General features: G+C 42.7%; 1 protein-coding gene across 3 annotated transcripts in view; it reads right to left on the bottom strand.

Annotated features, from left to right (window-relative positions):
* tmem108 (transmembrane protein 108) overlaps positions 1-27,710 on the bottom strand; it is a 63,872-nt gene extending 36,162 nt beyond the window's left edge. For 2 of the 3 annotated variants that reach the window (XM_051066854.1, XM_051066853.1), the window contains exons 1-2: positions 27,159-27,709; positions 2,040-2,123 (exon numbers count right to left, since the gene is read on the bottom strand). In XM_051066854.1, coding sequence (XP_050922811.1) covers positions 2,040-2,079 — 40 coding nt within the window. In that variant the 5' untranslated portion in view covers positions 2,080-2,123; positions 27,159-27,709. Of the gene's footprint in view, positions 1-2,039; positions 2,124-27,158 lie in introns of all 3 variants that reach the window. The other variant, XM_051066855.1, reaches the window with a different exon arrangement.

Genomic DNA, 27,710 nt, shown 5'->3' with positions numbered 1-27,710 from the left:
TGCCTTACTTGTCGGGCTTGGCTTTGAAGGCCAAGCTGCCAGACAAATTTTAATTTGCTAGACACAAACGATAAGTTCTCTCCATTGATTCAGTTGTATTATGTCAACAGAACATGTTCAGATAGGTATGAGGAGCACTGACAAGACTTGGAAAGTAGAAAATGCAGAAGACAGAAGAGCAAAAAGCAGCCCAGAGGGTGACTAGAGGAAAACGATGCCTGTCATGATGTGGGATCATCCGTCTTAGTTCTTTTCTATCTGCAGCATCTCTTCTCTTGCCCTCAGCCTGAGGATGTTAAGGCACATCTGTCTCCTGCAGATGGTTGGTCCAGAGAGAGAAATGAGAAATGTCTCTGTACTGCACAGAGACCGAGATCTCAGGTGGGCCTCTGTACTGTGCCCAAGGAAACTCAGACCTCAACTGGAATCTCCAACTGAACACATGAAAGCAAAAGAGCTCGCTATGCTTTCAAAGACTGGATTTACCTGGACAAAACCAAAAAAGCAGCTCTGAAATATGGTCTTAATATGAACTCTACACAAAGCCAGTCCACAGCTTCGACTCAGACTTCCTCTCTTTCGATTAAACCGCTGCAAAGTAACCTCACTCCACCTCTGCAACAGCTTAAAACACTTCGTTCACAGCAGTCCAGTCCAAGTTTATCACTTCTGAGGGATTGAGGAAGATTTGTCAGAGACAGCCTTTGCCTCCACTGCCCTGAGGTGAAGCTTGGGGGTGCATACCAGATATCATCAGCCTGTTTAGCTAACCATCCAGGAGCCTGGTGGGTCCCAGCCTGACCCCCATGTTCCATATTCATGTGACATTCTGCGCTGGTAGCCTGCCAGAGCTTTGTACATCCACTCCCAGAGCCTTGATCCTGTGCTCTGAATCTAAAGTAGCCCAGACTCAAAGAATAACAAGAACTACAGGCATTCAGCACTGTATGTACAGTATCTGATGTCTACAAACTGGGGGTGCCTGAAGGCATTTAACAAGGTCTCCAACAATAAAGTTACAATGTTTCATTCATGTGCCGATAGGCTACCAAGAGATGCAAGACTTAGCAGTAGTAGTTACAAAAAGCATCATTAAGCATCCATTTTGTAGGAATCATATGTCTTGCTCATGAAATGTCCATGAGCAGGACACATGATTCCTACATGCTACTTCTCTGAAGCTGAAGTTATCATAAAAAAGAATTACCCAACCTCATCAATAAAGTAAAGTCCATTTTTATTTATATAGTGCCAAATTTATTTTGTCAGTCTAACAACAGAATCTGACAACAGTGTCTGCACTCTGGTTTTATGTCACATCCATGGCATATCAGAGTTGATGTAATTTCCAGTTTCCAACCACTACAGTCATAATTATGGGTGGGAAACACTGATATTTAACCCTCAGACTGCCAGCTCTGAAACCATACAACTTTAGTTGTCCAATAATGTGAACATTCGCCAGTCATTAACATGGGAATTCTACCTCTACCATCCATCTCATATAATATGCTCCCAGCAAGACCCAGCAACCCCACGATCAACCATCAGCCTGGATTAAGACCTTCCTGTGTCTGTCTATGTGCGGTGTTTAAAATGGCCCCAACCTGTGAGATTGCAGTGTTCCAAATGACGTCTGTTTTTTTGGACTTGCTTGATGGACTTTTCCAATTTTCTTTATCATTAAATTGAAGTTTTTTCTGTTCATAGCAAACTATAAAACCTTTGTGTTTATGCTGACACACTGAGAAAAGTAGTTAACATTATATTTTACACAAGAGCTCTAGATATTAGATATCTGTGGTTCATAAATAATAGTAAAACAAATGCATCACTTTTCTGTCTTTAAGCAGTGTTTTTCAGATATTACACCAATGAAAATTACATGAGGTCCGACAGTAACACAACTTTCCTAGACATTTCCTATTTTCCCTTTGCATACACCATGCCCACTGGCATGCTGGGCCCCTGCCTGTGCACCCAGGAGACCCTGCTAATGTTCCCTCGCCACCCCAATCCCCTCCCTTTGGTCCACTCACTCAGCAGCTGGCAGCGCAGGACCTGCAGGCTTGTCTTCATGGTATCATGTGATCCGGCTCCTCCTCCACAGTGCTCATGGTTCTCTAGGAAAGAGAGAGAACAGAAAAGAAAGAGAGGTAAGATGAAACTCAGTGCTCAGGTATCAAAATCACATTCAGTTCATGGTCAAATATCAGTGTGATATACTGTGATTATGTCTTGGAAGGTTTAAGTAGAGCTGACATGGAAAAGGAAGAGGGGATTGTAGACGAGATTGTGCAGCTTCACCTTGACAGTTTAATCCTTGTAATGACTGCCAGACATCAGTTACTCCTCTCATAGCAGATATATATATAATATACATAACTAATGTTTCACAATAAAAGCCCAAGTAGGACAGCAATGGTGGTCAGCTTCAGCTGCTAGGCTTCAAATCAGCATTGGCATCCTACAGGCTGTGCTGGTCAGGAAAACCAATTACAGAGCATTAAACATTGACCAGAATGCCTTGTTCTGAGATAGTCACTGTGTGTGTGTCAGCAAGACAAGTACCCATGGGTGCTCTTTAGGAGAATGACTCACTGATGGCCTTCTGCTAAATGAAAGGCCACATACACACATCTCCTTTCACCCCTGGAGGAGTGTGTGCATGTGTCAGTGTGTGCATGTTTGGTTCTTTTGGAAATGCCCTTGGGCAACACACATGCCCACACCACCTACCCTGCATGATCCACAGACACAGACACATTCTCTAGCCTATTTGAACATATACACACACATGCCTAAGCACCCTTCACCCTACCTGCATGAATAATCTGTTGTGAGTGTGACGTGTGAAATTGCATTTGCGCCTCCCAGGACGAGGGGTCTGGTTGCAGGCAACCTGTGTTTCTGTGGGAGATGTGTGAGATGAGAGGGACGGACAACAAAAGCACAGGGTACTGATCCTTTCATAAAGCTTTATTTCTCATAAATGCAGCCCCGCTCTGGAGACTGAGAGGAGGCAACACACTACAACTGAGTCATCCCGTTTATATTGCTGCCATTGTGGCAACCTTTTAATGCTAGTAAACTACTGTATGTGGAGCTATAAATCTGAACTATGCAAGGACAGAATATTTGGGGATTTTTGGAAACACTGTTGACTACCAAAGGAGTTTATACTTATATACAACAATAGCTAGATTAATGTCCATTCAGCAGCTTTGGTTTGTGTTTGTGTGGATGTTGTTAGTATATGACTGGATTGTGGATGGTCAATGTGAAAAATTGAGGATGTAGTTGAAAGCCTGCTTGAAAAGATGTTAAATGTTGCTAGATGATACACTGATTAGCATATTTGTGACATCATCACATCGATATTTGTTTTCTGCCTTGTGTCAGCTGGTTTCAACCCTTTATCTGTTCGCTCCTCTCCTACTCTCTGTGCTCATATATACAGTATTTTACTGCAGCTGAATTCCCAATAAAGCTGCTCCCATTTACATGTTTTTCTGTTCCCGTTGTCAGACAATGGAACAAGTATGAAAAACTGGCATAAAAACGGCCCATTGAGACTACATGAGACTACCACTCACTCACTTCCAATCCATCCCCAGGCTGCTGCTCTGCACTGATAAAATCCTGATTTTATAACTGCGACGTTGTCTGACAAAATCTCCAGACACATAAGTTAACGGCAACAGCTGTGCTGTAAATTTGGTTACGTTTACTTAGAAAATTATCACTCAGTCCAAAAGGTCCCTAGATATATCATTTAAAAGGGTCTGAAAAGTTGGTAAATCTAGCAACATTGCAGCAATTCATTCTGAAAAACCAACAGCCAATGGGGAAGCTCCAACAGTCGGCCAGTCAACCAATGGAGTAACATCACTCCATCTATCTAACCATCTATCTACTGAGTGACTAATGACTAAACTGCACAACACAAAGACATGGAAAGAAATTTGAATTGATTTTTGGTGTGTCAGCCTCAGACCAAGGGAAGATCAAAGGCATGAAATAATGGGCATGGCATTGTATCAAATCACAAACTGTAAAAATGCTTCTCCATTTCTCCTCCTGCCTCCACTCTTCTATTACCACAGAGAAATACAGAATAAAATGGATGAAAACAATAATGTAAAATTGGCTTTCATGGCAGACTTTTAGATGACGTATGCACACAATTTTGTCCTTGTTCCAAGTCTTGAAAACAGAGATTCTCGGTGCTTCGCCACTCTTAACTCACAGTTTTGACTATAATGGTGCGGTCTCAGTTGTAATATAGTGTGAGTAATTGCAAAAGAGATGAGGCTGCAAGAATATGGTAGCAGAAGCAGAAAATGAGTTTTTCCCCAGCTTCACATCTGAAGAAATGACACTAGCTGCAACTGTTCCAAACACACACTTGCATCCATTCCTAGCAACATCATAATGCAGTGATAGTGACTCTGTAGTCTCTCTGTGCTTAAATTTTTTTTAACTTCATGTTCCTGGCCTAATGAGCTCAATGCCAGGTTGAGGAGAGCAGCTGAGCCTCTCCACGGTGATTACACCTCATCAGCGCCGCCAGGCCAGCTCAGGCTCATAGACACTCTCTTTAATTTGCAGGGCACGAGGGGTGAGGCAAGGGGAAGGTGGGATGGTGGGGGTGAAGAGATAGAAACAGGGAGTGTTTCATTTATACTTGTTATCAAGGTTTTTGTTGAGAAAGGAGGGTGAGCTATATGGACAAAAGACAGGCTGATCAGGCCCCCTGCTGGGGCACTGAATCATAGTTCAGCTCTGCGCACACATGCAGGTAAAAGATAATACAGGATGACAGTCAGGGTCGCGGCACTGCCAAACCCCTGGACAGGATGAGAGGTTCACTGGCAACTGCTGACAGTCTTGTTTCTGCAAGGCTACACACTTGGTTATTGCTGTAGAGATCCGAGTTCAGGTCCAGTGCTTCGGACTTGTTTGTTGAAGGGAAGCCGGAGAGGGATTATGTCTTTGTTGCTGCACTACAGACTCCAACTGGGAAAAGGGATAAGGCCATTTTCAATTATAAGTATATTAATGTTCCTTGTACATATAGTATTTGCTTTTTGCTCTTTACTCCTTACTCTTACTTCTACTTTTCTATCTGTCTTTGTTTACTATCTCTGTTTTTTTAGCTCCAATATACTGAGACAAATTCCTTGTATGTGCAGACTTACTTGGCAATAAAGTCTGATTCTGATTCTGAACAATATACTCAGCTCATGCAGTTATGAAATTTCTCACTGGCAAGTGATAGGAAGGCAACTCCACGTGAATCCAAGAAGGCAGATGAGTACATCCTCTCCGAGCTAGCAGTAGTTAAGTTATTTATATCGGCCAATATCACAAATTTGCCTCAAGGGGCCAAACAACCTGTAGAGCATACGACACCATCTGTCTTTACATCCCCAAATCAGATAAGGAAAACAAGTGTTAGCAGTTAGAAATTGGACAATCCTCATCTACCTCTCGAGAAACAACAAGGAAAATACAGAGATCAACACTGGCTGCAGCTATACAATATACACAGGTAAAAACACAGCTGACAGTGTCAGCTTAGCACTTTGCACATAGCAGCCCAGCTTTCTACTGGAGAGGGGAAAAAAAGTTGCATGGCAACTGACATGCACGCAGACTGCAGCCATCACCATAGCAACCCTAATAGTACATTATATTCAAATTCATTCACGAGGACAATTTGGGGCTCAAACAGAATTGGGAAAAAAAAAAGAAAAAAGGGAAGAGATTTGGAATTACAGAAATCCTCACTCACCACAGGCAGAGTGAGAAATCTACTGACAGTCTGCTTGTCTCTGGGACTAAATGCAGATCCTGGTTCCTGAAGGTCCCAGACTGCTGCAGCTCTGAATAGTGTGTCTGGAGGGGGCGCAGACTAGAGGCCAAAGCCAAGGTCACCCGAGACGGCACAATGAATTAAGCCTGTCACTCCATCTCGCCGTGGTCACCAGCCGCAGAGATATAACAATGCTTTTAATTTTGGACTTCCCTCTATTCTGCGGTTATGTATAAGGGCTGTGGCAGCGGGCTGGCTGCTTGCCCGCAGCGGCTGCAGCCTGAGAGCTTTTCCATAACAAGAAAAGACGAGGAGGGAAGGGAAGTGTGGGAGTCGACAACGACAGTGTGAACTACACTGTTGTGCTCTCACAGTCAACTGATAACTGGACCTCTAATCAAAACGGCTCTAACCGATGCTTTTCTCTCTCTGGTTGTGAGGCCACAGACTCACACTTTGGCTTATCTCTTTTTATGAGCTGGAGAGCGATTTCTGCCAGCTTGAGTCTGAGGAGGAAGGTACAGAATAAAGAGAGGTGAAGTATGAAAGCTGTCGCTTTAAAGTAATTGGACAGATACATGTAGCAAAATACAGAGACGTATAAGACTGGCAACTGAAGCTGCAACACCACCTCTGTTATAGTGAGGTCCTGTTTTTTCAAAGTCACTCATTCTTTAAAAATGTTCTTTTTCATCTTTCAGCATTTACAGCAGTCTTACAGTATGATCACTGTGTGTCTATGTCTGTGCTGAGCCATATAAAAAGCTGGTTACATCAGTGCTTTCTTTGCATCAAAGCCGAGACTTGATGTGATCTCAGAGAGTTTAGCTCCATTGCAAGTTGTGCAAAGCCGACTTTCCTCGGCTCTGCCCTTCCACGACAGGGGACGTGCCCATACAGAAGGCGCATTTTCCCTTTGATGTTGTTTTACCCTTAGATGGAAATCAGCAAACAGTCCCTGATACCACAGTGGCTATAGTCTTCCTCTGTCCACGTGTTTCCTGAACTCATGTTGATGAGGCCCTGACCTCGGCTGAGATTGTGGCTGTGACTCAGGAGTAAGGCTCTACCTCTGGGTGTTGACGCCATCTTGGTGACCTTGCAAACCAACTAGCTGCTTGGCACCAAATACCCAAGACTGTGGCTTATTGTGCAACAGGGAAGCTGATTACTGATTACAACTATGAACAATTCTGTTATGAAACCATTTTTCGTCAGTGGGAGGGTTAAAAGCCAGTGCCAGGGACTTAAGACGAGAGAGACTCTGGGGCTTTAATAACTTAATTATCCAGCCAGGAAGCACACAACTAGTGATTGATTGTGAGCATTGATTCAGTGCAACAACAGGCTTAAAATAAATGCAAGCAGCAAGAACTACAAATAAGGAAAAGGTTTCCTGGTAGACTTCTAACCCTTCCATCCACGAAGACGGTCGTATTGCTGAGTCACTGTGTTGCTGTCAGCTGTGGTTCGAAGATGGTAAACCGGGCAGGATGAATTGCTGATGCTGCATCATGAAAGCTGGCGGGAGGATGCGTAGGGTTATCAATCAGCTCCATCGCTCCCCTCCAGGCCCTGCCCGCAGCTACAGCAACACACCAGCCATTAAAAGAACATTAGGCTCCCAGCATGCTGTTCACTCTGACCATAAAAGCAGAGGGCACGCATCACCATTCCCTGGCCAAGGCAGTCACAATATCTCACAGGGTTACATAACAGCAGGACCATACAGTACACTGTGCACGTGTGTATGAACCTGACGAAGTCAACATGATATCTGCTTCAAAATGTTTCTTTAAATAAACACTGAAGAGTTCAAAAACCTCTTAGTGTGTAAAATGTTGTCACTACTGATGGAATGATTCTAAGTGGAAAAAGTGGATCAAACTGAGGTCTGGAGCCACTTCAGAGCCCCTTAAGGGTCCTATGGTCTTCAGAGGGAAAAAGCACATACTTCAAGACTTAATTTCTGTATTACCATAAAATTTACCATAAAATTTTAAGCCACATTTTTGGAAAAAGATGAATCTGGGTCACCACTGGAGTCTTTTGTAGTTGTTGTGAATCCATTCACCATAAAGGATAAAGATACAAACTTTTCAAAGCCATCTTTCAAGCCTCCAAGCAGTGGGTTTTTGATACCAAAAACTCTGATGGAGTAAAGGGATAAGACCTCAGATCTATATTGATGCTCACATCTTGGATTTTTTTCAGCGACTCAAATAGGTCTGGTGTTGTGCTAATCGAAGACCATAAACATATCATAAGAAACAACTGAGCAGATCAGAGCTTTGTAGGTGGAATTTAAATGAGGAAGCTCCAGAGCAAGAGAAATAACAACAGATTCATAAAGCTGTGCATGCTGTTGTAACTCGACTTAACAACTTTTAAATCAACGTTGTCAGACTGAACAAAATGGCAATTCAGTCTTCTTATCAGGCTACAAGTCTCATAGCCCAGAATGTTATAAATAAAGGGAGTGCTTGTGACCAACATCCAAGTAAGACCTACACATACATGTATATAGAGCATCTAAAAACTAATCTCCAGCCATGAAACAGTTCAATAAGAAAAATGCCTCCAGGTTTATGCTCATATGCCAGTATCATACTGATACAGAGATTTTATGTGCTCAGTGAACAAGCTGTCAGCTCACATCCATGTCTTGGCTACAGTCCCCAGGTTAACATATTATATATGTCAGTACTCAGAAAGCAGGACATGGGCATTAAGGATGATTCACTTGTCAATAGTCATTAATGTAGAAGGCATGGAGCACAGCACAAGAGCAGGAACCTGCTTTTCTGGGTGACTGTTATCACTGTAATCACTGTTATTGGGGATGGGTTTTTTATGCGTCTTAAGCTTCCCTCACACATGCCAAAACCCAAAATTTCAGCTTCATTCTCACATCACATTAACAATGAAGAAACCCCACTGTAGCTCTCACAGGATGAATGAATTTCTAACTGGTTCAGTGGAGAACTCCCACTCAGGATGAGCAGAGCACCTGTGCTCAGGGGCAACTGAGGAGGAGTACAACAGCCTCACCGGCCTCTTCATTACTCAACACACATACACGCAGCCAGGACCAATGACTAAAGCAATTTATCAGAGGAATCGTGGCCAAAGACCTATCTGTGGGTGTGTGAACACATGTGAGACGCAGACAGAGAGATAAATGGTGGCCAACTAGAATTCCTGCCGATTCATACAGCTGCCACAGAGTCCATTTACAAGCAGAAAGTTTTTACAGTACGAGTTTCCTGTTCACTTCAGAGCACCTATAAATCCAAATCTATGAATCTTCTGAAATAGGTTCAAGTCAAGTCTTAGCACTGTCAGAACAAGTCTACAGTCAAGTCTCAAGTACTGTAGGGCCAGTCCAAGTCAAGTCACTTCATTAGCAAAGTGCAATCCAAAGTTTTAGTCAGGAAGTCAGAAAGTCAGAGGTTTTTGTTCTCAAGTCACTTCAAGTCTTAAGACAGTTTAGCCTCAAATGAGACAAGTCCCACAAAGGTTTAAGTTTCAAGTCTTCTTTATGTGACCAAGGCCCAACTCTAGTCTCAAGTCAAGTCAAGTCAAGTTTGAAAAAGTCTGTCAGGTCTCACTGTGGTCAGGTCAGAGTCAAGTCACATGCTGTCTCAATTTGCGTACCTCCATACTCACACTTGGTACTTTAAGTGATAGGAGTGTTCACACTGTATATGTAGTGGACACTGGACACTCATCCTCAGCTATCACCATCTTGGCTACGTAGCAGAAGGGGAGGGGGGCAGGGGGCACACACAAGAGAGTATAATATTCATTTGTCAAGTCAAGTGAGTAAGGCAGCTGGCAACAATTGCAGTCACATGTTGTGATTGTCATTTCTACTAAGTGCAGAAATTCATGCACTATGTCAGTGAGTACACGCTGTACTGTGTGTTTTAAGAGAAAAGGCTTTGGGGAGTGTAGTCTCATGTAAGTCATGTCTCATAGCAGTCAAGTCCAAGTGAACAGTCCAAGCCTTCATGGAGTCAAGTCTCAGATACGTCAAGCCTCAGGTCGAGCCACATACTAACATCTTCTATTCTTTTTATACTGTAACAGAGGGTGTCAGACCCAGGCAGCTTCACTTCTTCACACTGGGCAGTCATTAAAACCGAGGCAAGGCCAGACTGTCTGACAGATTCAGCGGGGGATTGAATCTGTGGCGGTGGCTTCGGCTACGCTGTGTAACACACACCTAAGGTCGGGTTTGAAACAAAGAGTGAGACAGGTCACAGAGTCCCGGGAAAAGCCTGTGACAGACTTGTTATATCACTAGAAAGAGGACACCACACACTGAATATCTAACAGTCTAAGTGATTGAGGGAGAAAGCCTGTCAGTGGATAGTTTTGATTAGTGTTGAAGTCAAACCTGACAGGCCAACAGCACACAGGAAAACTTCATTAATGACATTCCCTGTGGTTCTGTGTCCAAAGTGCTGTTTAGTTTGACATGTTGTTACAACATCACATTATGATGTTAGCAGACAGTGGAGAATTGTCACTAGAAGAGCTTATTATTTTGCAACAAAGTTCAACAATCACCTACAGTGAAATCCATTAGAGAAGATACAAAATTGTCATCTGACAAAAGCCTTATTTGATGCATTTTTAAAAAAGGGAGTGGGCGATTATGGGAAGACTGCAAAATCACCTTTAACAAAAAAAGACAGGTTGAAAAGACAGTGAGCACAGCAAAAAAGAAAATAGTGTAAAGTTTATCACAAGGTGCCTCAATGTGCTGAACATCTCAGATAGATAAACTACTAGATGGCGTCTAACATTGCACCCAACGTGATGGATTTCTCTGATAAGACCTCCCCAGTGGGTGATATTTGGCCTTTTTTTTATAATTGATGGTGCACAGACACTCACGCACCTGGATACCTGTGATACCTGCAAATTCTCAACATAAGCTTATTCCCTCTCTCCTGAGAGTTATTGAGCCAGGCAGTAAAGGAGCAGACATTAGAATGCAGCTCACCCTCACCACTGTCTGAGTTGTAAATATCCTCCCCTCTATCTCTGTCTCCCTCTCACTCTCTCCCTCTTTCCGTCCCTACGTGAACCCTGAGTGAGTGAGTGAGTGACTGCTGCTGCGAGTGGCTCACTAATGATGAAGAGTAACGAGAAACCACAGCGTGTCAAGTCCTGCTACGCTTGTCACAACCGGTAACACAATCACAAAATAAAATTGCTGCAAAATAGGTGAAAGAGGTTTCGGACGACAGTTAAATTTCCCACATTTGCTGAATGCATAAGGATGCTCACCAGAGTCATCCAGGGTTTGACACATCGGTCTGAACACAATCCAGACACTGCAGACAACTGCATGTTTTAATGCATCTCAGCTCTACTGAGGTCACATTAGAGCAAATCTACAGCATGTACTTAAAATAATAATACAGTGTTTTCAATCCTAACACAGTTCCTTGTGTTTTAATGTTTGATGGTGTAGTTGATATCCATGAAATATTACATTTAAAAAAGCGTCTAAATATAATACTGTATGTGCTTTCTGAGCAACTTTTGGTGCCTCACTTCAGACTTTGCAGTTTTAGCAAGAATTATTAGATTTATCTCTTCTCTTCCCTTTGTGATTCTGCACTAATGAAGTGAAATGAGGAGCTGGGTCGACAAAGCAGTGCTTATTGGTTTGTTCAACAAAAACAGGACAAGATGGGAGACAGAGGACGTCAAAAGCCAGGATGAATGTAAAAAGCGATCTTTTTTTTCTGATCAGCAACCTGGAGCTAAGTTGCCATACCCAGCAAAAAAGAAAAAACTCAGTTTACTAAAATGAAAGCAAACCTTTTTTGGCCTTTTTCTCTTTCAGATCTAAAACACCACAGGAAAAAAAACATTTGATCAAAGCCTTATCTTGGGTTTCTGTCTCACAGCCAGATCTCCGGAGCGTTACATCTCACGGTGTGGCTGGAAACTGTCAGGCTGACAGACAGATTGATATGTAAAGTCTGCCTCTCCTGCTCAGCTACATTGATTATCGGACCAGCAGCGCTCGATGAGGCCACAGTAACTGATAACAAGCACATAATCCTCCATGTAATAACTGTCAAAGATCTAAATTTACACCAGGAAAAGAATGAAACCCTTAACCTCATCAATCAAAGATTTTACCACCGCTGGAGAGCTACGTCTCTGTGGACTCTCCTTCTCTTACTTCTGAAGCATTATTTTTATATTTGGAAATACTATTTTCAGAATTGATTTTGAGTCAACTAATGTGCCTTTAACTACAGCTCCTTATTTAGCATCCAAGAGGCTGAGACAACTGGTTTAGCTGACTGTCTTTTGGGTGATAACTTTCACTGCTGTTCTCCAGGCGTGGATCTTTTCCAGGCCGGGAACGAAAGACTAACTTTGCATAAGGGCATGGCTGTCTAACTCCCTGAAGCCAGGAGAAGGAGAGGCTGCTACCGCTCTGTAAAGGGATCTCCAACAGCGATTCTAACACAGAGCCTGATGTTGTAGAAAAGCTCAGAGCTGCAGGGCCTTTCTTCTCCTTCATCTCCCATCTCTCTTTGCTCCCCATTTCTTTAATGTCATGTCATGCTTTCATCCGAATAAGTATCTTCCTCTTTCCGTTCTCTCATCTTCACTTCAGGCTTGGTCTTCATGCTCTGAGTCCCTTGAACTGAATAGGGCATTTTAAAGCTGCCAGAGCCTAGAGGCTGGAAAATGGGATTTTTTTTAAAAATGAGGAGAAATTATTTAAAGGCTCCCATCCTACAAGCACAGGGAATCTCAAGCTTTATTATGATTTATTATTTTATAATATATGGGTATGTCTCTGTGAAAGTCTTAGCTGTGCAAACAAATAGACAGTAAAAGATGGATTTCCTAGTAGGTATTAGTTTTTCATCAATGGACCTCTTGCCCTACAGTATTTAAAGGGGCTTTTTGTAAGTTTTTTTTCTGCCACCATATGTAACATCCAAAAACACTTAGTTACATTCTGCAAATGTCACTTCACATATGATAAAAAAGGCAGGCTCCTATTATTCCTAAAGAAGGACAGACATTTTGACTGGAAATTTGTCAAAACAAAACCACTGCTTTGAGCACTGGTTTTAATTGATAACATTTTGGCAGGCCTGCAGTAGATTGACACCATTCTGTTTGCATAACAGAAAGCTGACTGAAGAGCAGAGTCAATATAAAAAATATCCACTTTTCCCCTGAGTACCACTGATCCCTGAGTGCCCCCTGGAAAGCTGCTCAAGCATCAAATGGATAGAAAATTTATCTGAGGGCACACCTGCCCTGCTTCATCTCCCTCCTACGTTCAGCCCAGCAAGAAATGTTCAAAGGATTTTGAAGCATTTTATGTTTTCAGTAAAGAGAGGTTGAAACAGTCAGAGAAATAAATACTAAGAACATGACTTCTGTCCTTAATTTGCTTAGAAACTTAAAAATATAATGCCCAGAAACTTCTGATTGGCAGCACATATCAGTCAGTGTTTGAGTGCTGGAGGTTAACGCTACACATCAGATTTCCTGTAATGCAGATAACGTGTGTGTCCTCCATCTGACAGCCCATCTGCAGCAGGTCGAACACCTGTCACACTTCACTGTCTGCCAGTGAGGGTGATGGCCAACCTGCTGGTGGTCAAACTGCCCTCCAGGGTGAGCTGACATGGTGGCCACTGGCAGAAATAGAGTGGTAGATCACTTTTCAAGATGCTCTCCATGATTCAAGCTCCATTTCTTCTTCCAAAGTCTGAATGACTAATTTGTTGAATTTTGAACATTCAAGTGGGACATTAATATGAATTTATTCAAACTGCACCAGGGACAATTTCTGAGTGAATATTCACACACTTGGGGCCACCAATCTAATTGCCTTATTTTGAGCTTGAATTATTTCCAAATGATTCTGAGTCTGGGTTCTAAAATAATTTCAGCACATAATGAAAGTTGAGAGCTTAAGCAAAGAGAGAGAAATATGCAGACTGATCTCTGCATAAAGAATTAATAAATGCAATATGTTTTGCTTTTCTGTTTTATATTTGTCAAGAAAATGGTTAGCAACCTCCTTGGGACATCCCATCCAATCACATCTCACTGTTCAATCTGTTCTCTGCTCTGATTGGTGAGGCAGAAGAGGTATTTTTAGCCACACATATTCAATAAAAGCAGACACTTCTCCACAGATTTTAAATTGAGACAAACAGACCAGCCAACACCACGGCAAAATAACATGACACAGCAGTAGCACTGCAACGCCAAGGGTGCTGTCAGCCACCATCTATCCTCCTGCCTCCCAGCAGGCATCACAGTTAACACAAGGCCTCCCCGAACACACCTTACCCTCTTACACCGAGCAGGTAAATTGTTAAAGGAAGCCAGCCATTCTTCATCACAGTGCGCAAGAATGCAAGCACAACCTTTGATACACTGACTCAAAACTCTGGCCCCAGTGAGAGTAGATGCACTATTAGTGCACTGCAGAACAACTGCTGCAACATTAAACTGAGAAGGACCATTTGTCATAGTGCATCCCACCACAAGTCCACACATATGAGGCTGTCTCTTAGGAAAGGAGAGTTAGCAGTCTTAATACTCGTCCACTGGCCTCAGAAGAGACGGTGACTCATACATTGATTAAGGTTAACTGAACTGCCCTCACATCCAGACAAGCTGTGATGAAAGGGTGGATATTAACAGAGTTCACATTTGAAAGAGGGGCACTGTTTGCAGTTGAGTTGCATGTCTAAATGATTCATGTCATCTAACAAAGTGTAATTATTTGCCTCGAAGGAGAAAGATTAAAAATGTAGTGGTGCAAAATGACAAACCAAGGGTTGTACCTTCTGGGTGCGAGCCGAGCCCTGCTCCTCTAGGTTTTATTTAATACAGAATCAGATGCCTGGGGTTGCCACCAACATACAGAGCATAATACCATAAACAAGCTTAATCCCTTCAAATCAACATAACAGATGTAACAGGGTGGGACAGTGTGCTGATTTCAACACGCTGATGGGGTGAGGACAAAGTAACACTCTGGGCTGAGTTTGAAGTCTGATGGGACGGTGATTATTATTACCAATTATGAAATGTCAGAGACTAATGCAATAGAACAATGGTTCCTAACCTTGGGGTCAGGATCACAAATTGGGTCATCAGATAAATCAGAGGGGTCATGAGATGATTAAAATATATTTCCACTACAGAAATTTGACTTCTCTAATGTGAAACATTGTATGTTGGATAGAATAATGTCAACATCAGCTTACTCGCTTCATTGTTGCTGTAGACTGTAGATGAGATGTGGTTGAAATCTCTGAAAAAGCTAGTAAGCAGACCTTGAGTTTAAATCTTTGAACAACAACTCACTTGACCCATTGAAGGGTCACAACCTCAGTGTCTTTTACTACGGACACATGAATGCAACCAAGGACACTAAGGATGCTGAAGTAATCATAACAGGAAATAACTAACCTAGGAAATCCCCCTCTTACAGAACAATACTGTAATATGAATTTCACGAAGTAATGGAACAAAAATGTGACAATAGACAGTGGAATCCACTCTTTCCTGAAAATGTACAATGTAATCTTATAAAGTGTGTCTGTGAACCACACAAGAGCAGGACAGGAAACAAGGCCCTTTGGCACATAAAGGAATGTCCATGAGGTAGACACAGCAATGCTAAGCTATAACAAGAATTTGCATTACGAAGGAGGAAATACATATTGTTTCCAGTGTGTCTCTACACTTCCTGTCTCAGTTGGGCAGCAAACATGCTTTCTACAGAAACCATAAAGCACATAACTCAGTGAGGCAAAAACAAAAACTCCAGGAAGTTCCTTACTCCACACACACATCCCTAATTTTACCTCCTGACGCAGCCTCTTGTCTGGTGACAATGGCAGGAACGAAAGTCAGCGGGGGAGGATGTTTTTTGGAAGGGGGGAGTGCATTGTACCTCATTTCCTTGAGCGGTGCAGCAGAGACCGCTATGAGCTAGCTGGGACGAGAGAACGAGAGGAGCAACATCCGTAGAGAACGTCCAAGGTCCAGAGATTTCCCGCCGGGCGCTGACCACGTGTCTGGAGCCAGGGAGCAAGAGAGAGACGAAAGGAGAGATGTGGTATTGTTCTCCTCTCTCTTCCTCCTCCTCCCCCTGCTGCTCCAACCCCCACTATTAGTGAGACGGATTAACTCCAAGAGCTGCTAGTCCTGAGAGTGTGTCTGACTCGCTGTATGCAGACATACATACACACACATTGTGTCAATTAGGCCCTCTCCATGTGATTCAGGCTGACAGATGAAGGCAGATGCACTCTACAAAAACAAGGACAATTGGCCTCAAACTGGAGAATTTACTCATGGATGAGCAGCCCAGTTGCTCAATTCTCCTAAAGAGACTAAAGGCCTAATAAGGCAATTATACCAAGACTAAATTGCATGTGGTGCAACACACACACACCCAAAAATGTTTGTGGGTTTGTGAATGTAACACTCCAGAGCTGATTCAGCTTCAGAGTGATGGAGCCTGGAGTCTTCTATCCGGACAGGGGTGACCTTTCATCTTCAGCCTCCACAGGACAGAGCCATGATTAAAAGAGGCAATATTTGGTTACTGGCAGGTGGAAGTGTAAAACTTGATGGAAAGGGAGCGGGGGCAACCACAGCTGTAATGGCTTGAGCCCGCGCTCCCTGTGGCACTGAGACTGATGTTTACCTGGAGGTGACTGAAGATATGACGGCGTGGGGACTTGACAGGGTTAACATTTTAAAAGGAGGTCCCGCTGAGGCCGGTCCAGCAGGAGTCCAGTTATAGAGTAGGAGGTGTTGGGGGGGGGCAGAGTTGTGACACATTATTTGGATTACTCTTCATGAGCAAACAGCATCATGTGGCAAAGAAGTCGCAGAATTTGAACAATCTTGTGGATCTATAGAATAGAGTAGGAACAAACAACAGTTAAAGCTTCTGATGTGATACATCTACATCTGACAAATCTTCTTAAGTGCAAGAACTTTGTAGTAGAAGAAATATTTCTCAGATGCAATTAACAAGTATTTGCACATTGATTAGTCCTATCCAGAAATTTGGATATTTCATTCAAATTGGATTATTCATTCATAAAATAGTAAAAAAAAAAAAAAAAAAAAAACGCAGTAGAATAAGCAACTCTGCTAATGTGGCTGAAAATGACTAAAAATAACAAATCTATTTTTCACCTATGAGTTTTCTGACAAAGTATAAATCTATAAATCGACTTTAGCGCTGAATTTGATGCACTGAGCGGCCTGATGTTCACTTTTCTCTTAAAACAATGAACAGCCACCACCTTGGAAACCTTGTTTGTTTCAAAGACACTGATTAAACATTGTCGTCAGTGACTGAAACCTGTGTTGAGAAAAAGCCACTAATTTCTTGTAGTGTACAAAAATAATCCCTGTGAAACTGGGCCAGGCTGAACTGCTGTGAGAAAAACAAACCAATTACTCTGATTCATTTCTGAAGTCTTCCTTTGAAACTGAGGAGGATCTGAGCCCAGCTGATGCACATTTAGAAACCTCTCTTTCACAAACACAACACTCCTGAATAGGAGCACACAAGCTATATCAGGCTTCGTGTGTTTATGGCAAGTAGCTACGATGATGGTGGTTAATTGCATTGAGCTTTGGTTGTGTTGAGAAAATGTGAAGCAAGAGGATCAGGATCTGGGTGTAAGCTCTTTATTTACTTAAGTTAAATTCCTCTAAAGTAAATAGGTTCTTATAGGTGTGATGTAACCTCAAAGTTTGAAGAGCATGATGCACATATTAATAGCTTTAGCATGGATTACTGTCAAACATGCAACATCCATCAAATATCTCTCACAGATGCCTATCAGGGAAATAATGAAGCAATCAGTGCAACCACTCAGCACGCTAATTACCAACACTAGCCTGGGACGCCCACCAGCAGCGTCTCAGAGAATGTGTGTGTGTGTGTGTGTGTGTGTGTGTGCATCAGTTTTTAAAAAGCTTTCCAGGAGAAAAATGTCTCACCAAAAGACGTTTAATTACTAGAGGATGAAGAGCTTTGGTTTGCCTGTGCCATCACTCATGGGTGAATTAATGAATAGGTAAACAGCAGAAGAACAAGCCAGACTCAGCATGATCTGGATGAGATCTCTGACACCATACACACTCAAACAATGAGAGAGAGAGAGAGAGAAGGAGTCAGCAGTGTTTAATATTATGGATGAAGTAGTGGTTCAGCGCCATGCTAGGCTGGAGATGGGACTCAGAAGAAGAGCTGGGCTGGTGGGTGATTTGTTTGGTAAGCTTCACAGAGTCTATGATTAAGTGATAATACACAGATGATACATCGGCCTTTTGTTCTGACTTGCAACAGGTAATAATAATAATGAACAATGTGAGGAACGTGATTACTGCATTTAATGAGAGAAGTCCACAGCGGTATCATAAATCTTGGGTCTCCAACAAAAAGTATCTTAGTAAGGTGTTTTTCCACCATGAGCCTTCACAACAGCTTCAATGTGTCTTGGCATTAATTCTACAGCTCCACTGCAGGAACAAACAACATTTTTGCAAAATGACATTCCCTCATTAGGTGTTTTGAAGATGGCAGCGGACAGCACTGTTTAACATGTCAGACTGAAATCTCTCATGGGTTCAATTAGGATGAGATCCGGTTACAGTGAAGGCCATAACATGTCACTCCATTCATTTTCAAACTCCTCAAAACAGACAAGCATCCCTGAGCCCCTCATGGAAACATTATGATTGAGAAGAGGTTACTTGCAGAATCAATAACATCTTTTAAATCACTCTTTTGTCTTATTTGATTTCATTTTCAGTACTTTTATTTATCTGATTTATTTAACTGTAGCACTGATGTAATTTTGCTTTTCTGATGTAACTTTGCTTTGAAAGGTGTCATATAATCTATGGTTATTTAACTATTATTATTGTCTGCATTTGTCATGTTTCACCACTCAGTCCGGTTTTTATGTGAATTTGTCATTGGAAGTGTGTGAAGCTTGAGCATGAAAATGTCCTTCACAATTTCCCAAAGCCCAAGGTGTTGTCTTTATGCAACCAACAGTCTGAAAATTCTCTGTGTTTGAGAAGCAGGAGACTGAAAATGTTTGTTTTTTCATGACAAATAACTCAAATCAAATATAATTTGCTGCTGCTAACACCTTTTACTCTTGGCTAGAGACACAAGTTTCCTCACAGTGCTGTTGCATTCAGAGAATATCCAGTCCAGGGTTTAAACCATCACTGAGTAGAACTGCAGGGAGACAAAACCCACCCAGTGAAAAAAAACTGAGCCAGACAAAATGAATGTCAATGGCATTCCAGTGGCCTGTTTATGGCTATCGTAGTTAAATGTCAAATGGTTGGCCCCGCGGGGAGAAAGAGCAGGCTGGGAGAAAATTTGCAGGTGTCTCTCCGTCCATCACTCTGCTGCCTCTCTCGTCTGTGTGATGTTGGGCATGGGACAATACAGTGGGATGAGCAGCAGGGTCTATTATTAGTGAAAGAGTGAAGAATGGAGTGAGTGCCCAGGGGAAAGCAGAGGAGCCGGGCCAAACCTCACTGACATTATTTTAAGAGTTCCTGTGGTGACAATTTCTGCAGGAGATTACTTTAGTATACCGCAGACGACAAAGCTGCGTGTACAGCGCAATTTAAAGGACCATTCCAGTGGTTTTGTAAGTTGTAGCTCCAGAGCAGTTTTCATTTTTGACACACTACAATACTTTGGTTTCCATTTATTGTATGAAAACAATTTGCTTAGGTTTTGTAATCCATCATGTTGAACATCAAGTCTGTCTTCATTTTCATCAAAATTCCATGATTGCCATCCAAGATGAATCTACTAGGGAGCCTAGACCAAAAACGTTCTTTGAGTACATTATATGCATATTATAAAAGGCACAAATTTATTAAGGGAAATGCACCATGTAAACACAATAAATAATGAAGGCAGTAGAACTAGATTAATGCAGGTGTTGCCTTAAGGCCCCTGTTATTTCAGTTTATAATGTGCCAACAATATTAACAAACAAATTTGCAATTAAATAAATGAACACAAACCAATTACAACACAGTGAACCTGGACCTCAGTTAGGTCCTGGTGCAGTTTCCCCACTTTGCCTGGTTTCTAATCCAGCCTTGATTAATTGTTGTGAGGTGACAACAATACTTGACACTGACAAAAAGTGTACAGAAATTAATAGATAAAAGATTAACAGATTTCTGGAATATATAACCTGCATTTGAAAATGGTCACCGTTTACAGCTGGTATTTTTCAGCAGAAGCCATTCTATTTACAATATACATATATACATATACAATATATTTACATTCTGTATTGCCTCTCTCTCTACGTCTGCCTTCCCTGATTCAAATAACACACCCATGCACAGGGGATTCACAGGTAATTATACCAGGCACGTATTGGACATGATGCACAGGATGGTAATGCTGTATTTGATTACATCGTTAAACCTTCTTTATTAAAACAGCTGGAAACAAGCCTACAGTTTGTTTAGCTGCACTGTAAACAGAACAGTTACAATTTCTGAGAGATAGCGACTCAAGACATTTCAGTAGCTCTGAGGGGTCGATACACCATTTCTAATAGTATTATCATACGTCACCAAATCAACCAGGACTAAAATGTTAGGGATTATACATTGTACGGTCCTTGGCGAGGTACAGTGTTTTCACAGCACAAACAGCCTGCGCAGCGACCACAGTGTCCAATTTATTTGCAGCTTCTGACAAACCCAAAACGTCAAGTCATCTCTTCTCCCCAAAGGACTGTCTCCTCTTCGGGTGGGGGGTGGAGGGACATTCCAGCAGCTTCAGCAGCAGTTTCATTTGGCTCGTGCTGCCCTGTCGCTCACAGTGCTGCCATTCACAGCACATATGAGATAATCTGGGTGTGAACACAGATCCTGTGGTTTAGTGGGTCTGGGCCAGAACCAAGTAGCGGTGTAAACGTGAAAGACACTGAAGGACGCTTCAAAAAGCCCAGATGTCTGTCCAGCTGCTGCCTGCTCACATTTTGTTGTTGCCATGTTGCTCCTTTCTGTTGCCAATCCTGTACTCACTCCAGCATCAGTGTCCTCCCTACACAATAATGCCACTGTCTCCATGGTGATGTAGCTGCCACAAACCACCAGCCCTGCCACCACTACCAGCACCACAAACACTATCACACACAAACAAACACACACATACCACAGTGGGATTTTCACTGTGTCAGCGTGCAGTTTTTTTTTTTTTTTTTATCTTTTTCTGTTCTGTGTATGGAAATTAATTTGTGGGGTCGACGCCTCGCTCCGTCTTATTCAGTATTAATGCCGTCTCAGATTACTAGACAGCTTTCCAGCCCCCTGGGGCCACGAATCTCTTCAACTGGGGAGCGAGACAGAGGAGGAGAATGAGAACAAAACCATATAAACTGCTCCTTAATTGATGGTGACAAGCACCAATAGTTCTATATTTGCTGAGTTCTCTCAGAGGTGGTTAATGCAACTATTACAATGAAATGTCAACTCCCATGACACCTTTGGTGAGGAAGACATCAGAAATGTCCTGTATCACCTGGCTCTCTGGTTTGCACAATAGCTTTCATGTAGTCTAAGAGTTCCTTTCCTGTGCTTTTGTTATGAGGAGCATTTTGGCACAAACCACAACTCTGTCGCAGTCTGACGAATCCTCTTCCTCCTTTCATCTCCCACATATTTCCTTTTACCTCATGTGACCCTGCTGAGGACTTGGCTCTCGCCTTGCCATGCACTGCACATGAGGAACATCGGCCCCGCTGCTCTTCAGCCCATCAATCAGAGTCTCCAGCAGCCATGAAATGAGCCATATGCGGCATGGGCAGGGCACAGAGAGAACACAATGGTTTTATATACTCCAGATTTCTTTTGCTGGCTGCCTCAGCTACGGGATTCAGCTTAAACATGAGTAGTGCAAGTCATAAAGTCAAATGCTGGCTTTGGCTTTTAGGTGATTACAAATGCACAGGGTGTGTGTGTGCCTGGGTTTAGTGAGAAGAGTAAAGATGATCATTTAAGACAAGATACAGGAGTATCTCCCCATCACCTCAATCCTCCACAACAATTAGTCGCTGACAGTGACATAGGAGCCCAATAATAAGCTCTACCATGGGGAGGGGACTCTTCAGTCCCCAGCATATGGTGCCACTTTAATCTGCAGCCTCTATCAGACAAGTCTGGCCAGCAGACAAGGTTTGATTTTAACTGACTGCATGCTCAACAGCATCAAGACAACATAAAAATAAAGAGCATAAATACAATAAACTGTGTGTATCCAGAACGTAGAACTGACAAGTATTCACAAATTATAGATGAAGGGATCTTTATGCCTTTATTGTTGCAAACAAATATCCAGATTGAAGAAGTTGCCAAGGAAACCAGAGACTGGAGACTCTCACTTCTTTTTGATTTGGTAGACTAGCACTTTTCTGGGTGAGAGGGTGGCGATTTGTTTCCTTGTTACCAGGGGTCACAACCTGCCATCCATTAGAGGCTCTGATGAGATGAACACAGCCTCAAACCTCGTAATCATCAGGCTGACACCTGCTAGCATTGTCCCCTCTCCATCACATGACCCCCATGGGCTGGCTGGGGCCAGGTTTGCAAGGGTAATGTGCAGCTCCCGGGCACCACTTCTCCTCCCACCAGACCTTCTCATAATCCTATTAGACCCAGTCATCTGCACTGCATTAAAAAAAATGTGCCGATTGATCCTAAAACACAAACCCTCTGTGTTCTGAGGCTGACCACAGAGGAGACCGTATTTCTCCCGTGTTTCACTTTTCACACGTGGATATTGCACAACTCTCACATCACAGAAATGAAACAAATTGCTTCCTTCTCCAGGACCCAGTTGGACAGTTGGATTAAAGGGGCTTTGAGATGTTAACAAGACCAACAAGCAGTCCTCAAACAGAAAGGAGAAAAAAATAACTGTTGAGCAATTAGTAACTGTCAAGCTTAAAGGTCTTGTGTGCAAAAAAAAAATTTTTTTTAATCTGGTAGCGTTAAGTCCAGCCTTATGACTTCTTTGTACAAAAAGGCACCAGAGAGTATTTGAAGCCTTCATACTTCAGAGCATTAATAAGGGAAAACTGAATATCTCCACATATTTAAGTTATTTTATTATTTGATTAGAAAATAATACTGCAAGTGACTATTATATGTATTCTCTGTTTTACCTCAAAGGATTATAGACGTCTATGTGAGCTATGTAACCCTAAAAACACTGAGTGAGCCACTGGGAATTATATTTTAGTACTAAGGGATCATCCTGTAGTTTGACATAAGCAGGTTAAATATTTGACCACAAATCAGCCCTTTGTTAAATTTAAAGCTGAAACACAAGTCTGGAGGGTAAAAAGGACTAGCAATGCTAGCAGCTCTGCTGTGCTTAGTCACAACCTTGGGCTAAATGCTAACATCAGCATGCTAACATGCTTACCGTGAAAATGTTTTCCATGTTAGTCTATCTGAGTGTGTTTATGTGCAGCTGAGTCCAATGGTAATTCCATAAGCTTTGCAGGCCATAAATAAAAACTTTGGACAAATTACATTTTTGACCTAATGATGGCGCTGTGAATGAAAAATTAAGGGATCACCATATTACGACTCATTCTGAGGGGAACATGAATGTCTGAACCAAACTTCATGGCCATCCATCCAACAGTTTTTAGTCTACTCAAAACCATAAATGTGAACCTTACAGAAATGCTTGAGAAAAGGTCAGGGAATCACCACAGGCAGCTGGATTCATCCACTGGGAAAACATAAATATTTGTAAAGCATTTGACTGCAATCTATCCAAAGCAGTCAAGATATTTCAAGAAAAAAGTGGTGGACCGACCAAACAATCATCGACTCCGCCACCCCAGAGCCACGATGCTAACCTGGCTGAAAACAACATTTTGCTATGGTTGGGAACACTCAAAATACATGGCAGTCAAGAAATGGTCATTGCATCTGTATCACTGCACCTGCTCAGTCACATCTAATCTTATCGCTTAAGCTAAGTTCTCAAATTTGTGATTATGTTACCTGGTTCACCTATGACATTTTTACAGGATACCAACAACAGCGAAGTGAAACTCACACTGTAAAAGCTCCATCATTTTGCTGTAAATTGAATGTGTGGAAAACTACAGACTTCAGCTTTAACTAAGAGCCTCTTTTTCCCCCCATTCAGAGCTGAAACAAGCCCTTGTGTGGATTTTAACTTTCCAGGGATCCAGCAAGTATTCCTCAGCATGCTGTATTAACTCTGTCAAATACACCAAAAAATCTCTAAAGCAGCACTCGAAAATCGCCTTACATAACACATTTACCGCAGCCTTTTACTGAGAAGGAACTTTTGGGCCCTTTTTGCCCCTTGGGTCCCTCTTGGCACATAGAGTGACCATCAGTGGGTGGAGGTGCAGATTGGAGTGGCATGGCTGCAGCCGAGGAATGTGAGGAATTCCCCTTGTAAACACCTCATGGTCGGACGGTCACCACACTCTTATCTCCCCGTGCCCATCACCCCCTTTAATCATCATAATGGTTAGTTATTCATTACCAGCACCCTCCCTTCTCCTTCTTCTTCTATCTGCCTTTCCTGTGGCCTCTGCTCAGCCAGGGCAGGTGAGGTTGCTGCTACCGCCAGGAACTCAGGTCTTTTGTTTACCTGAGGCACCACATGGTATATAATTCACTCTGATATCCCCCCATGGGCAAACAGAGCCTGCTCTGATACTACTGTATACAGTATAATGGCTTTCAAATGTCAACACCTTGAAAGAAAGAGGGTTTTTTTTGTTTGTTTTGTTTTTTTTAAGCCAAGTGGTTTAGCACGACTAGCCCAAGCTCCTTCTGGTCCTATGGGAACGCTCTTTAGTTGATAGGATCATAAGTGGCTGAGGGAGGAAAAAAATATTTTTCTTCTTGGTTGAATAGAGCTGCTTTCAGCGTGGTACCTCCTCCTGTGGTTCCTGTGTTTGAGACCCCCTTCAGCTGAAATGAAATTTCAAAAGCAGCTGAAGGCCTTCGTTAATACTATGTGGCATCTAGAAAACACAGGAAAAGGAACACAGGCACAAGTTGGCTCTTGCTCAGGTGAAATCCTGTTTTGGCCACTTGCTGTTTTGTCAGAGCTGGAGCAAGGTGCAAAGTCCACCCTGAGCACATACTGTGTAGCATGAGGGGCCCATGGGGACTGCATTCCTCCTCATGTACCATTCTCTACCAGTCATGGTGGATGCTTATGTACCAGTGTGAAACCCACTCACAGTGTCGTAATGACATTCCCTAAAACTTTCCCATCAGCTCAGTGTTTCTGCTCCGAGAGTCAGAAACCAGATTTTCCCTTTTCCTGGAACATCCCTGATAAGTTTGTTTAAGGGAGGTCTGTCGCTCTGGATGGGAAAGCTGATATTTTCCGAGTGTTTTTCATTGTTAGTGTAGACTTTTCCTGACACTAACGATAAGAGAGCAGCTGCGGAGATTGTTCAGCCGCTGTCCTCTGAAAATTCTTCCTTATGTTGACAGTAGATATCACACCAAGAAGGAAGGTGTTAAAATGACTGACAGACATTTTGCCCTCCATCTTACTGAATTAGCAGAATTTGTCGCTGATAACCCGTGATGAAAAATCCTGTCCTCTTTATTCATTGATTTAGTCTTGACCTCCCAAAGTGCTCTGAAGTCTTTGGGTGGTTTTCCTTATCCAAGTGACGGCTGCCATGTTCCATACATTGCGTGTTTTGTCCAATCAATACATCCTTAGAGTTGACAAGCTAAGACTAAGATTTTGTCAAATATTTTGGTTTAAGACCAAATAAACTAATGACAATCCCTTCAGCTTCAGTGATATTTGCTACTATACTGTGGAAATAAACTGACCTAACTTAAGGTTGACTCAAACTATGTCATTTAAACAAATTCAATCCAGTGAAATGTTGCTTAGAAACATAAGTGATTATCAACAAGCAAACATTGTCAATTAACTGCAACCTGAGGAAGAAGCTATGGCACAAATCATCTTTATGTACCAGGTTACATTTGATAAATAATGACAGAATTATCAGCATTGCATGACATCTGTCTGGATATGTGACTGGTCCCTGAGCATCGTGCACAAAGCATAAACCTCCTCATTAGTGTTAAGTGCTCTGCTTATATGTTCCCTAATACCCATTCATGGTATCACAGCATGTCTGCTCGCCCCGAGGAAGCTGTCAGCTACAGATGTCAATACCCCCACTGACCCCGCTCCATCCCCCCACCACTGCGAGCACACACACACACACAGCACTGGAGGATTGTCCCCCCAGAACAAAGGAGCAGGGGGTTTCTGTGGAGAACATGCAACCAAACATTCCTCTCACAATGGTGTGGAGTAGCCGGCAGGTTCAATTAGCACACACTTTAAACTGCACTTCTATACGATCCTACTGGGCTTGGAAACAAAGCTGGAGCTCCTCATTCAGTGGGGTATTTGGTGATGCTGGTAGCCTTACGTTTTAAGAGAGTTTCTCCTATTGTCTGGGTTGTTGCTGCCATGTTGCCTGAGAAATAAACCACTTGAAGCGTACTTAGGGCAGAGATCCTCAAGCTGAAAGACTGATGGATCCCTCTCTCTTCAAAAACTTGTTATTTTTGAAGATAAAGGAGCCTACCTCTGCTGTAAACAAACTGGGACGACAGCCAGCAACTGCAAGGAATCTTTACTATTAATCTCTCCAAGAATAAAGTGTCACCCAAAGTCTAGTTAAACACTTCAGAGAACATTATCTTAATTGCCCATGATACTTCATTTTTGGGGGGTTGGTAAAGAGAGACTGAGACTATGCTTAAACACACACAAAACACAATCAGAGGAGTCCATCAAATTAAAAACTGAATTATTCCTTCCCAGTGAAATTATGACTTTCAAGGAAGATTCCAGAGAACTGACCAGCAGCGGATCAACTTCTAATGATACCATTTTCCTGTCTTGATATCAAAATTCATATCATGAAAAACATTCACGATGCTCTGAGCTGACAGAGTACGAATTCGCATGTGTTGCAGTGTTAGTTGAATGCAGCACTGACAGTGATTTGATGCTTTTGTCTGTGACAGTCACAGCTGGAAACCTTCAAGCAGGATTTCAACAAAATCGGATCCTGGACCTGATCAATGCGTAGAACAGCCAATAAAACACACCAGAGGCGCAGAGTAGAGGGTGAGATGTCTGATGTAAAGTAGAGAAATAAACTGATGTATTTACCTATTAGACAAGGTGCGCCGTAACGTCGGGTACTTGGCGTATCCGAGAGAAATGCAACCCCAAAGCCGCTGTGTCACACTTCACACCATCCGGGCGCACATGTTGCCAGTCCACACCGAGAAATGTCACAATCATGAGCTGCAACAAGAAGCCAGTGAAGCTCCAGCGGCGGACTGCAGGAGCGGACTGTTACTGTGGGTCCCCCTTCGGCCCCTGGGAAGCGACAGTGTGTCCAGGCGCTGGATGAGATGCGCAGGGCGCCACCCTTTGCTGGACCTCTGGGACTCACCTTTCCTCAACCTCTCTCTCAGCCTTGACGCCGTAAATATCAGGACATGAGGCAAACTCTCCGCCTCAAGGCAGCGTGATCCGCGGCCACTGGTGACGAAACCGTGATCGCTCGTTAATGCGTGGTGCGCAATTAAGAGGCGCGCAGGATGCCGGTGCCACCCACTAAAGGAGGTTTTCTGTGGTGAGTGTACGGACAGGGAATTTTAATGAGGACTGCTGCAGAGTTACCTCCCTGAGCGGAGAGTCGCGCGCTCTCTCTCT

Source organism: Lates calcarifer, linkage group LG24, assembly GCF_001640805.2.
Source record: "Lates calcarifer isolate ASB-BC8 linkage group LG24, TLL_Latcal_v3, whole genome shotgun sequence".
NCBI classification, from domain to species: domain Eukaryota; kingdom Metazoa; phylum Chordata; class Actinopteri; family Centropomidae; genus Lates; species Lates calcarifer.
The sequence above is the reverse complement of the archived record's forward strand: the minus strand, read 5'-3'. Positions and strand labels throughout refer to the sequence as shown.